Source organism: Anomalospiza imberbis, chromosome 3 (assembly GCF_031753505.1).
Source record: "Anomalospiza imberbis isolate Cuckoo-Finch-1a 21T00152 chromosome 3, ASM3175350v1, whole genome shotgun sequence".
NCBI classification, from domain to species: domain Eukaryota; kingdom Metazoa; phylum Chordata; class Aves; order Passeriformes; family Viduidae; genus Anomalospiza; species Anomalospiza imberbis.
The window spans coordinates 84,639,299-84,653,469 of NC_089683.1; the positions used below are offsets into that span (position 1 = coordinate 84,639,299).

The 14,171-nt window shown below is 38.4% G+C and overlaps 1 protein-coding gene across 1 annotated transcript in view; it reads right to left on the reverse strand.

The window, feature by feature from the left end:
- Positions 1-3,165: 3,165 nt before the first annotated feature.
- The window catches only part of KCNK5 (potassium two pore domain channel subfamily K member 5), a 34,759-nt gene continuing 23,753 nt past the window's right edge, over positions 3,166-14,171 (reverse strand). The window contains exons 2-5 of the mRNA XM_068185489.1: positions 11,986-12,097; positions 10,409-10,575; positions 9,115-9,283; positions 3,166-8,291 (exon numbers count right to left, since the gene is read on the reverse strand). Of these exons, the coding sequence (XP_068041590.1) occupies positions 7,477-8,291; positions 9,115-9,283; positions 10,409-10,575; positions 11,986-12,097 (1,263 nt within the window). The 3' untranslated portion in view covers positions 3,166-7,476. The remainder of the gene's footprint in view (positions 8,292-9,114; positions 9,284-10,408; positions 10,576-11,985; positions 12,098-14,171) is intronic.

Genomic DNA, 14,171 nt, shown 5'->3' on the forward strand with positions numbered 1-14,171 from the left:
CAAGAATTTTTTGCTCTTAGTCATTCATACTGAGTGTATTAATTCTCCTTACAATTATAGGCATATTATGGTGCCACACTATACTTTTATATCAAATAAGATTAAAAGTGTGTCAAAGTATTTACATTTTACCTGAGTTAATAATGCATAGGACTAATTTGAAAACACGAGTGCTTTTGTTTAGCATACTTAGGAGAGTAGCCAAAAGAATGTTATTAAAAGTTAGCATGGGAAATTTCAAATAATGTCTGTAGGAAAAAAAAAACCCTGACTTGTACTTGAGATATTTTGTGTTTTAACCTCCTCACAGAGGAGAAATTCATAGTTTCAGAAATTTTCAATTTTTCAGAATTCATATTTCCAATTTCTTTTTTTCTGCTTTCTTTGTCATTCACAGCCCCACCCCAGTAAGGAGAAAAGAGGGGACAGGGTATATTTTCCACAGCTTTCTTCATGTAGGAAACAACATAACCATCAAAATATGAAGAGTAAGTTATCACTCTTCTGCTCTTTCCTATGAGCAGCAAGGAGTGACAAGAGGTAGAAAATTCTGGCATCTCATAAAAAATATTCTAAAAATAGAAAACCAAAACTCTTTGAATTCACAGTTTTTTCAGTTTAACTTGTAAAAACAAACATGATAATCAGAAGACTTCTCATATGTTAATATATTTTCCATATATTTACTCATTTTTTAATTAATCAGAAGGAGTTCTCGCTTGGAATCCTGGCTATCAGAGGAAGCCCTCCCAACTACAACATGAAACCTGGCTTTCAGGGAGCCTCTGTGCAGGAGAATGCTTCCAGCATCCCAGTCCACATTAACTCTCCCTTTGCAGAGAAGCCATGCTGGTATGAAATAGCAAATTCCCTTGGTCAGTTAGATGAGTATTTATGGGATTTCTGTTTTGGACCTCTTTGCTCCTATCAGTTGTGGTACCACTCCCTACGCTAGGCTGGCTGTGTAGTCCTAGATAACCAGTGGCTGCTACTTTGCTCACCCCAAGATGCACACCTGCCTAGACACCTATTGTCCACAAAACATCAACCCCCCTCGCCCCCCAAAAACCCCAACCCCTCATGAGTCTGTTTCCTTGGGAGCTGGGAATAAAATCAAGGCAGTAAAGGGCAGTTTTGCACCCCTTTTTCCCTAAGTCTTTGCCCTTGTGCCATGAGTCAGCAGGAGTTGTATCAGCTGCACGCAAAAGCAGGTATTTGCCAAAAATAAAGTGAATACCCCTCACCAACCCCTTCAAGTACCTCAAGCTGCACAAGACCTGGTGATGAACAAGTTTGAGTGGAGAGCTAAGGGCCTGCCAGGAGGAGACAATGCCATGGCTTTGCTCTCAGAGAGATAGGTGACTCTGGTCAGGGCTGGGTTTACTCCCATTCACCCATCACTTCCCCCTTTTCCTCAGGGATGAAATCACAGCCCAGAATTATTCAGTGAGGCCAGGCAGGGTATGTGGAGGAGGCCCAGTCTGGGTGCAGGTCAAGGGAATTCTCCAAGAAACAAAAAGAAGTAAAAATCTAAGGAACATTGTACTCAGCACAACCTTTTATTCTTATGTATCACAGTATTAGTTAACTTATCAAGGGCAGGTTGAAGCTGAAAATATGTTTAAAAAAAAAAAAAAGTAAAAATCAACCAACCAAAAAACCCAAAAACCAGCCAACCCTTGCTGACAGACACAAGGTCCAAGTCACAAATTTAAAAAGAAATCCCTTCCTCTTTAAACTATAGGTAACAGAGCTCCACCACCTCCTTGCATTAAGAGTTGAGACAGGTATTTTATGGGTTCTTCAGGACCTGGGTCCAGCTACAGGAAACTGCCCTGAATGGAGCAGCATTTCCCTGTTTAAAATGGTCCTGAACTGCAACTCATCCTGATTTCTTACCGTCTTCATCTCTCAGAAATAAAGGTTTGAGTTCTGTGTGTCCATGAGCTGTAGGTTGCTGGTTTCATGTTGCACCAGGCACTGGTAAAGGCCTACGATACACATTCAGTGAAAACATTTCAGGCTTTTTAAGTGTCAGCTGGTCTGTGATTTTATCTATCTGTTAAGCTATTGTGTTCAGAGAACCTGCAGCCAGGCATGGACCATAAGAACAGGCGTGTGTAACAGATATAGGTTTGTCCTGTTTTCTAACTTCTTGCTACCCTCCCCTCTATAAATTAATGACACTACTAAAATTCCAAGGGCAGAAGGTGATCAATAGTCTCCAGCCTGCTGGGAGCTGATAGAAATATTACCAAGTGCTTACCAGATTCCATGCTATGTGCTGCCCTCAGCTCCATGAGGAGCTGCCACCTCCCTCTTTGTCTCTTTCTGGCATCAATCACCAGTCAGGCACTTCTTCCTTCACTGCTCCTGTTGTGTGGCTGGAGCAAAAGCAGAGATTGGCTACCCTCACTCAAATCCTACAGCATCCACCCTTCGCTGCCATGCCCATGCATCTCCCCACTTTCCTAGCTTGTGCCTTAGCAATTCCACTCAGTTATCTAAAAGCCAAGGTTCAGTCTCTTCCTCCTCAGGCTGAGGTTGTCCCAGTTTCTTCAGATGGCTCCACCTCTATCATGGGTACCACCAAGTCACACTTTGCTGCCCATTAAGGCAGGTAGTTAGCTATTTTCCAGCATGTTGCCAAGGAAACAGCTGGAGCTGAAGGACTGCAAATAGTTCTACCTTGAAAAATTGTGAGCACTGCTACTAGAATATTGTGAAAATTCATAAACAGCTACTCAGATATTTTAATAGCTCTGGCAAGAGATTCATATACCAGTCATAAATATCCATTTTATTTTATCACAGTACTGATTAATTCTAACACTTCCCATCTCTCTGCATCTTCTTTAAAAGCAGCCCACTGATAAAACATAGCCCTTAAAATAAACTTCAGTTTATTTTTCAACAGCTGTCCAAAATCCACACTGAATAATACTTTGCTATGTTGTATCTAATTGAAGACCAGATACCGTTGAATTGAAGTCATCAATACTCCGTACAAGTTAAGGTACCTGTTTGCGTAAAACAACTTGCTTTTTTGGCTCTTTACCTTCCAGCTCTTTGGGCCAGGACCAGTCTCATATGTAAGGTGCATTACAAGTGTAGGTAGTTGTAAAAACAAATATTGATTACCACTGTTCTCATGACAGAGAGGAAAAATTGTAAAATTTTTATTGTAAAATATTAAAATAAATTACATTTTACAAAGACTTAGCAAATATTTACAAACAGTGTGATTCCAGTGACAATCAGCAACAAAGAACTGACAGACAGGCATATTATGGAGTGATAAGAGTCAGAACTGCACAAATGTCAAAAGCCATATGAAAGACAAGCTAATTTTTACAAGTTAAATCCATCACAAATGGAATTAATCCCACGAGGCACAAAAATTACATGTCTACAAAGTTCTTTTGTTTAGTCAACAGACATATTGCTTTTTGCTCTCCTTGTCTGTCTCTACACACTCTCCCAGATCAACTGGCGGAAAAATAAAATCTTTGTGCATACAGCTGTGTCACCATGGATCTGTTATCAGTCTGGTTTTAATTCTGCGTGCTTTGTGATATCCATTGCCAGCAACAGATTCATGAATCATTAATTCAGAAAAATTAAACACTCTGATTTTGTATATCCTCAGTGACTTCGTACCAGTGTATCAGATGTGTCAGGCTGTCTGATGTGAGACAGGTATCTGAAAATGATGCCCTTCTGGTAAAAACAGGCTTCAATAATGCAATACAAACCCAAGAAGCATCACAACGATGTGATGAAGAATGGGGTCACAGAGTCTTATAGCATTTAAAAGGCCTTTTGTAGGAACAGACTTCCATGGTCACATTTCAGGATTTAATTTTTGAAAAAAGAGTAAAATTGAAAGTACTGGCTCATCTTGGCAAAATTAGTAAATGAACCCATCCTTCACATGATGTGACTAGAAATAAAATCTACTTGTAGGCAATAGCTAGAAAGAAGAGTTTTCACTGCTATTCCATCCCTTCCTTTTACATGCTTTTAAGCTTTTTTTCTCCCTTTCCTCTCTTTCTGGGAAGAAATCTATCTCACCTAGAAAACTAACTCCACAGCTTTAAGAAAACTGTTAGCTAAATGAAATCAATAGTTATCCAAAGAAAATGTTTCCAGATTGACCAAATAATTGAAATAACTACAAGACATAACCAGGTAGTACTAAGGAAATCACTCAGAGACACTTTTGGAGCTGAATAGAACAAAATCCAGCCTGGACACCCCTCTAAGTCATTACATGTAAATCTGAAGGCAGAAAGATATTAGTTTAGATCCCCCAGGCAGCTTCGTTTCTCAAGACGTGGAAGAGAGGCAGGCAAAAACCTGTCCTGTTTAGCTCTTCAGCACTTTTGAGATGGCACCATAATTTTAAAAACTCTGGGAATGGTTCAGCTTTTTGGAGAGAGCCACTATAAAAGCTATGCATCAACTAAACCCCTCCAAAATTGTGAAACATGTAGGGCTTAACAAGACCAATTCTGTTGGCCCCTGTGTAAAGAGGAATTTTTTCCCAGTGTTAAGATTACATTAAGGCACATGGTGGGATATCTTGAGAACAGTTTTGTGAAGTGTGATCATGTTTCCCCAAAAAACTGGGAATATTGTACTTTGTTTTAATAAATTTAAACTATTACTTTAAATCCCATGATACTTATTATGCAGACTTATAGTCTATGCTGACTACACTGGGAAAGGCCAGAGAGCCACATCTAGCTTGATAATATGAAACAGACCCCATCTATTCTCAGCTCTGGCATACAAGTGCACTTCGCTACGCAGAACAGAGTCTGGGTTCCAGTGTGCAACATCCCCTCCCAGTCAAAGCAGCCCAACCAAGTGTCTGCGTTGTATTATTTCACTATTAAAGTGAATTTTTTCTTTATTTTTTTCTTGTTTTTTAAATGAAGATTGGACTATGCTTTTCCATTTCACGCACTTGCTGAAAGCATTTTCTCTCCTTGTTGTCCTGTAGCTCTCCAACTGTTACTAAAACTTTTGATCTTTGCAACAATAATTGAAGACAAGTTGGAGGACTATAAAAACTATATGGAGCACTTTCTCATTTTAAGTCAGTGTGGACTTTTTTAAACAAAAAATATTAAAAAAAAAGAGAGAAGGCTAAAATGACTACACAAGCATCCTGCGCATATGCATATAATCCTACCTAACATTTCTTACAGTTATTAAGTACAACTGTCAACCACAACCCTTCAGATACAAAAACTTGAAGGGCTTGGAGTAATTTTAGAGTGGGGATTAAGGTATCTTATTAGAAGTAAGTAAGAATCATCTTGATATGGCTTCTCCCTCTTTCCTGTCAGATACAAGTCAAATTCATCCAGCCACCCCTGCTCCAAATAGTGTAAATATAATAAAATTTGATTACAAATGAGAATCTCTCTTCAACAATACTACCATGAATTGCAGATTAAATACAAATCAAATTATGACTCCACAGTTGTTTAGTCCACAGGTGGACACGAGTTGGCCACAATTTGGCAATTGTATTCACATTCTAGTTGAAAAAATGTCATATATGTGGAAAATTCTAGGAAAGAAACAGAATAGTAAAGACAGTCCCTTGTTTCACAGTGGATAACTTCAAAACCTCCCAACTAAAGGCTATTCAACCAGAGTGCTAGCTTCCCATATATCCTCCTTCTTCCTTGGGACAGGCCAGCAATTGAAGCTGCAGCCAATATTTGTAGTTATCAGAAATAGCCAGTAATATAAGATTAGCATTGCAAGGTTCCAAAAGGTCTTCTTACAGAGCTAGTGTGTCTACCAGGACTACACTGAAAATGAGCCTGAGACAACTTTTAACTGTTCACTGAACTTTGGAAAATTTTTGGACATACCAGAACGGCTTAAATACTCTAAAACCAAACAGATCAGCAGAACCTGACATGTTAAGGTTTAAAGGTCTTGGCTATTTTCTGTTGCAAATGTATTGGATAAAATTGAAGTCAATATTTCTTGCCAGCATATAATCAAGAGCCTCATTTGAAAGAATTGTCAGGGTTAATGCATAGACATAGAAAAAGAAAGAAAATGAAAACCATGTTAAAATTTCGTTGTAGCCCAAGCAATTTAGGCATACATACTATAAACAGACATGCTTCCTTCTAGTGAGCAGCCCATCTCCAAGTCAAAAGATAATACTTTTAGAAGCTTAGAGCCGAAGTTCCTTCTAAAAAAAAAGTGCCTTATGGCCCGAAGGCACTTGATCACATCTCAGTTTGCCCAAGGTTTGATATTGCCCAACCTTCTATCACGTGAGATAGAATAACCATTGAATACGCACATAGGTCAAACTCTAAAAACAAAAGAATATATGAAGCGCAATCAACTGTTTCAAAAATCATCTCTCATTCAAGTCATGTCTGAAGTACTCAAGGCAGGAAGGAACATCCAACAACAATACTGACTAACACACTGCCCAGATCAGCAGCAGTGCTACAGGTCCCTTCTGACAGGCATTAGGGCATTTGGAGAATATCTGTGCTTCCCAAGGTGATTTTTTTCCTAAGAAGAACAGTAAAACTTCACCTGTACACAGATACTGTATAAGGTTCATTCAAGTATTTCCTTTAGGAAATGAACAGTGGAAGGACACTTTCTACACTAAAAAAATTCACTGCATCCTGCTTGTGCCCATACATGCTTTGATCAATAAGTCTTCCAGTCACTTTACTCTTTGACAGTTCTGGGGCTGATGTGCAGCTTAGCAGCCTAACTGGTGAGCTTCACCCCAGATTCTTCCTTGTTAGAAGGCTCCTTCTCAATCCATTCCTTTGGAACTCTTAATATTTTATTTATGAAATTAGAATTCATTACAATTTGACAAGCACTGATATATTCTACAGAGATGTTTCAGAGCTTCCTTCTCAGTCTACTAGCACAGTTCAGCTCAGATCTGTGTATCCTGGCATCTCAACCAAAGTTTCTCTTTAAGTACAGTGCCATATTTTTGGCAGTAACAACTTAACAATGAGCAGCTCTCTTGATTTCATTTGTGATAAATGCCGGATTCAAATTCAGGTTTTCAGCAGTGAAAGACCAAGGATGTAACCAAACATATTTGATGCCCAAAACAGTCTTGCAACAGTATAGTTACACTCCCAAACTATTTCCTCAATGAAATGCATGAACTCAGAGCAGATCCAGTGTATTAACTAGTCTTTTCTATTTTGTTCAAGAACCATAAAACCTAAAGAAGGAGTGGGACTCCAAATTCAACTGTTATTTTACAAGTCTTTCAGAAAAGCAAAGTTAACAGGCTCAGAAGCCAACTTAGGATGGGAAAAGGAGATTGAAGTTTCTTAGTCTGGGACTTGCTTTTGTTTTCAAAGAGACAGGAGAAGCTGCAAACATACTCTTCTCCTTGCTCTATGTTCAATACGCACTGACCACTTTCAGAAAACCATTGTCCAGCATGCTTCATGTGGCAGCCTTCACATTGCTTACTGTATTATATTCATTCATCAGTTGTTCATAAGGCACAGAAAGTTCTAGCTCATTATTGGTAAAGGTAGATTCATCAGATGATGGGAATTTTACCAATTTTTTTGCAGTTTCAGATTCCTCTGCAAGATTATCATCCATAGAGGATTTTGACGTTTCCTCATCATCTGAGATATCCTCCTCTTCATCATCATCTTCATTTACAAATGTTATATTGGCATTCTCAAATATTAAGGGCCGATAGTCTCTGGAATCCCACACTTCACCTTCTTCTTCACTAATCCTGTCCAGCTGATTCACAAACATGGTTCCTTCTAGAGGGCTGTCTCCAATATGTTTGTCATGGAGGGGTCTCAGTATGTGACCATTTTGAATGTCCAGGGAAGCCTCATCATACTCAAAGGACTCCGTCTTTGTGTAAGTCACCTGAACATCTATACTGGCATTCATTTTTTTGGCATTTTCCACTATTATCATTTTGTCATTGCTTGTCTTCAGAGCCTTCTTCCCAATTTGCTTTATAAGGTCATTGTAGGTCTCTTCCTTCTTTGAAAGAAAGCTGAAAATGTTCACATCCTTTGAGGTACCCATTTGAAGGGTTTTTTTAGGCCGAGGGTGATTCTCAAATGATTCTTTTCTTTTTTTCCTCCGTTTCTTGATTGCTTTGTGGACTTCCACAAACATACTGACCTTCCAGTTAACAAAGAGTGAGAGCCAAGCTAGTCCCAGATAGATCCATAACTCCACAAAATATCTGTAAAGCGCATGATAGTTTGCATCTGGATTTACACCTACAGGAAATTAAAAACAAAAACATTACTGTAAGAAGACACACAGCTGATAAACCTTTGAAGTTATGACCCTGAGAATTGCTCTCTTCCTCACTAAAATAGCCTTTTTATTTGAACACCGGTCAGAGAGGTAGCAAGTGGGGAAATGAAAGAAAAACTTGATCCCACATCTTCCAGTTCTTGGCCACACATATTCTGACCACTGGACTAACAAAATAAAAATGAAGCATATTTATCCTCTCCTTGTAAGATATAAAAGTGAACATTTTCCTGCTTAAAAATTACAAGTCTTCTTCCTGCACTGAAGTATGCATATATAGGTACCTTCCTTGAGAAAAAGATTCGGAGTTCCACTTACGAGGACCAAAGTGCTGAACAAAGCAGTGGATTTTAGAGAAAGAAGAGGTTTAGGAGGAGAGAGGAATATGCTCAGCATTCCCCATTGACTAGTTCTAGGCAGGTATAGAAAACATTGCCCAATGCCTACACATCCTGCTTAGTATATTGGATCTCATTCAAAGGTGCACAACTAATATGGTGGGCAAGGTAGCTTCTTGCCTGAAATACAGACCTGGGGTACCAGAATGACTTACGGACACTAGAACTTGGCTGCAAAATTAACCCAATAAAGGCCTTAGGTGACTACACCAACACTGAAAAGCCAGATCTAGTCCACTGGATCAGCACCCAGCTTTAACGGAATGTTCTATCCTGCAAAATGTGCTGGTAAAGTTTAGAAAACATCTTTTCAAATTAAAAATTTGGAAGGAGAATTGCCATACTATGCATGTAATGAAATAATACATAAAATATAATTACTGACCAGCAACAAAATCTCCAAATCCAATGGTGGTGATAGTGATGAATGAGAAATAGAGGCCTTCAATGTAATTCCATCCTTCAGTCATCATGAAGACAAAGGGAGGAATAACCAGATGGACCAACACACCCCAAACAATGAATATAGCTGTGCATGTAATTTGGGCTTTCCTCTGCAAAGAAAAAAGAAAACATCAGGGAAAGCTCTCAAAGATCTCTCAAAATTTTTTTCCCCACCCATGGTACCAAGAATCATCTGACAGTACCAGATATTTCAGTTTTGTGCTAACAATTTAGCTACCATAATTAAAAGGCCCTAAAAGTGACTGAAGCAAGCACACTTTTTTTTTTTACTTTAGGCATAACTCCCTATTCTTACAACTATTTGCTCAAAAAGGATTATTTGCTCATAGTTTCCTCTCACGCTTCTGGAAGAGTTTAAGAAGTCCCTAGTATTTTATAAATTGGCATGGGATATGGACATAGCACTCTAGTCTAAAAAGTCATCAGTACCTCTAATTTTCCTTTTACTCATTTGAATACAGAAGATCAGAAGCATTTTAAGTTGTTTCTCTCCCATTTCTGTTTCCTTCCCTTTGCCACTCATGCCAACCTCTGTACAAACCTCCACATACACATGTACTTCACTATTATTTTCTGTACTTGCTTCTCAGGTGTAAACCCAAGAAATTTCTTGCTCTGATTCTGAAACCAGGACCTAAAGCAGTCCCAGTTCCCTCCAGGCACTATCACCCTGCATTGCCTCCCATTTCTGTGCAGAGATAGAACTGAGAATTCACTTGCAGTGGGGAAGGGAGGAGAAAGAAACCCAAACAAATCATCACCAAAAAACCAACAAAATGCCACAAACAAAAAAGCAAAAGCCAGTAACTCAGAACAAAATACTATTTTGCAGTAGGTTCACTGCACAGCAGGAAATATTTGTTGCTAGCATGCAGGCAGGTGGGAGCCAAGCAGGACAGCGTATTTTCATTCCTGTGCCCTGAGGACCTTGAATGAAACATCTGTGAAATGGAGCCTTGTGTACATTTCTAATGGTCTTTAATGGTTCTAATGGTCTTTATTGTAAGTAGTACCAAAGGTTTTTATGAGATCTCATTTTGCTAAACTTCTTGCAGAACTAACACATCCCTCTTTTAGTTCTTTCAATGCAACACCATTAGGGAAAATTTGTGCAAGTGTTCATTTACTATGAGAAAAGCAGGCAAGTTATGAAATGTAAGCTTAATTCATGCATCAAAACTATACAGTTCAAGGATAAACAAGTAAGGGCTTACCAGGCTTACTCCTCTTTTTGTCAGAAACTGGCCCAGCCTCTTGGCACGTCCTCCAAAGAATTTCCCCAGAGCACTGATCCATGTCAAGCAGAGAGGGACTCCAAAAAGCCCGTAAAATATGCAGAAGAGACGCCCAGCATGTGTCTTTGGGGAAACATTTCCGTAACCTGAAAGAGTTAAGAATGTCCTCTGTCTGTTCTGGCTGAAGAGAATTCAAGGTAATTCTGCCTGTGCACAAAACAACACGGTGTGGGCTCCTACTGTGTTGGGCACTCCTTATTTCACCATCTGAAAGGGATTTAGTTTACTCCAGCTACTCATCTACTGAAACTGGATGCGTTCCAATTCTACTCTAACAAACACTTCCATTACTGCACTTTAAGTGTTCCCTAGATTTTGTGCATCTTTTTCTGGACAAGATGGGATAAATAGAAAATAAAGCTCATCTCAAAATTTCTAATATGATGTCCAAATCTTAAGCAGCACTGTTAAAACTTGACTAATTTAATTTTACTGAATTAAACTCAAAATTCATCCTGAAGCTAGCTCCCAGGTGAAAGATTCACTATACACATTTAACTTGTGACCTGGTACCTTTGTAGTGTAAGAGCTTGTGAGTTAAATGCAGGGAAAGTAAGTGCAAGATATTTCAAATGAATGTAGTTCTTTGCTGGTTATAGAACCCAACAGGGCATTACAGATTCAGGCTCTAAAATCAGTTGCCTATTTTCTGAACTTCTGACTGAGTCTTCTTATTTAGGTGTCTAACTGACATCAACATTTTTCATAAATTATAATATAAGCTGAGTATTGTGAATTTTAAATAATAAAGAAAACCACAGTACTGCATATGGTTTAACAGTAAGACTTCTACATTCAGTCCTCTTCGGTTATTTTGCATGACTTTTTTTTTTTTCAATTGTGTGACAAGAGTGCAACAACACCATGTAGCAAAGATTTTTCTGTAAAAGCAGAAGGCAAATGATGTTGAGTTCTGAAAACCTATATATCACAGGAGAAAGAAGTCTTCCAGTGCAGAAGATCTTAGAAGTACAAATCAGTAGTGATATTTAAAAAGCAGCAGTTGTTCTGCTTCACCTTTCTTTAAGAGGTGGATTAAAAGTATAGTTAGTTCTGCAAGTGAGGAACACTGATAATTTAGTAGTAGCTCAAGAGAATGCGTGTGTGTAACAAGACAGCAATCCAAAAACCTCATATGCACTTGCTTTAGGTATTAGTTTAATGGAATGCTTTGTTACGCTTTTGTTTTGGAATTTTACTATTTGGAAATTTAAGTGCATAAATCAATGGAACTGGAATGACACCAGCCAATCCCAACAGCACCTTTAATCCATTACTTATTGGAAAGGCACACTTTTCTCTTCTGTACACACTTGTAGAGGGTGCCAAAACCCTTGGTTTTTCCTCCATGAATCTGCAGGTGAACACATACTTTAGGCAGCTCCAGCCATGGGGACTTTAATTGGTGGCTACCTTGACACAGAAATGGGAGAGTACAAAAACAGCAGAGCCTACAGAAAACCACAGCTAGGAAGGTTGACACAGTAAATATTTACCGATTGTCGTGATCACAGTAGCAGCAAAGATCACAGCGTTAGGCCAATTCCAGTTGTTGAAAGTATTGTTCCCAGTGATGGCAACACCCTGTCCAGCAGCATCTGACACAATCTGTAAGGAAAAAGTAACAATCAGTCTTGTAGAATCCTGGCAGCCTAAAAAAGGAAATGTGCCTGTCCCTCTCAGGTTTTCCCCCTTAGCTCATACTTTCAAAATAATCTCTTGAGTTTTTTGTGAATGCTGGCCTAGTAGATTCACTAACAATAATTTTATGAAATACTAAAAACTTTCTTCACATAAGAAAAATTAATGCAGGTGCTTTGACATTTCAATAGGGAGTTTTAATTAGATAAACTTTTACTTGACTTAGAAGTTTAAAACAAATGGATCTCTTCCAGAGAGCAAATAACACTCGGCAGACTGAACTAGCATTTAACCTCCAGTGCAGATCTTGAATTTGGTTTAATATTAGGGACATCTTCAGAACTACTATCCATTTCAAAACACTGTTACATGCCTCAGCTTGACTTGGGTATGAATATCATAGAATCCTTGGTAAAGCTCATGTGATTCATGTTAATTCACCTGCTGTCTCTACCAAAGTCAAACCATCTAAAAGCAAACGGTAAAACTGTACTTTTTAAAGACAGAGAAATTAACATTTTTTTCAAAGCATTTCATGCAACAGAATTCCAATCATTGTCCTTGAATCAGGCACTTTTCTTATCCCATGCTGGAATCTGGTATGCCATGATAAATGCAAAAGCACTAATTATTATTAGTGCAGAAATTGCACTAATAATAATCAATTAGATCAAAACCATGCATCTTGCTGATTCTGGAGTGCACTTTGACCTCTCCAAAGTAAAAGGAAAAAAACAAACAGATATACTATATTCTCTCTGGGAAATCTCTAGATATTTAAATGTTTGCCCTGTAACATCATGATACAGTTAATGCCTTAAAATGTTACTCTGCTTTTTTCCCTTCAGTGTAAACACTGAACAAAACTCTGAGGCTACATCAACAGACAGAAAAAGTGAAGATATTTCCAAATGTTGTTTTATAATGTTACCCACTGTCTGCATTTCTCCCTCAATAAATGTTGAACATAGAAACTATCAGCAGCTAAATATTTAAAAAACTGGAAGCAAGATACTTTAAAAAATTTTTTTTAGAAATAAACATGACAAGTGATGTTTATCTTAAACTGGCAAGAACTTTTAAAGGCAACAACCAACTCTTCCTTCCCCCATCACCCCTTCCTTCCTTTCTATTTGATTAATATCTGATCTTGGACCCAGCAGAGACTCAACACACAGTTCAATCACTACTGAAAACATACACAAGTTAACACAGGTTTTAATTATTCTTGAGAGTTATTACATATCACCATCCTCCTACTGTAATAAAAATGCCCTCAAAGTGAATGTATTGTACATATACAAGATGCACACAATTTAATTAAAAATGCACTTTCAACACACAGGCTGTTCCAGCAGATAAAAGGAGAAGCATTGAAAATGAATGAAGGTAAAGAACTAGATTTTTTTTTTCTCCTGGTAAACTCAAAATGTGTGTAGAACTGGATGCATAGCCTACAGGCTCTGGATAGAAAAGGGACAGAGTTCTCACCAAGGCACTCATTTATGATGAGAAAGTGGTGTACAAATGAGAAGGAGTCCTAAAACAGGTAGGTTGAGAGCATGCAAGTCAAAGACACAAACCCTCTTCCAAAAAAAAAAAAAAAATGGTCACAAGAGCTCATCTGAGAAGAAACCAATAATGTACAATCACTCATTTCTGCCATGGTCTGCAGAGGAACTTCCTGGAAGTCCCAAAGGACATCCAAATCACCTGAAAAAAACAATCTGTTATCTATTATTCTTGAAAAGATGCCTTGACTTCTTCCATTGCCTAAATGTTACACTAAGCACCAGTTTTCCAGTCATTTTCCATTCCATAATCAGACTTGGATTTTTTTTTAGTTGTTTCCTCACAGAGCAAGTAATCTCCAAGAGACCCAGTGAACTACCCACTCCCATTGTCACGGGCCATTATCTCATTGCATTAATCCACCTTGGCCTGACCTCATGAGCTCAGTTTCCCAGAACATACAGTTATGTCAAGACCTGCCAGGATTTGAGGTCTGGAGGTCTAAAGAGGGCCCAGATCTGAGGGGAAG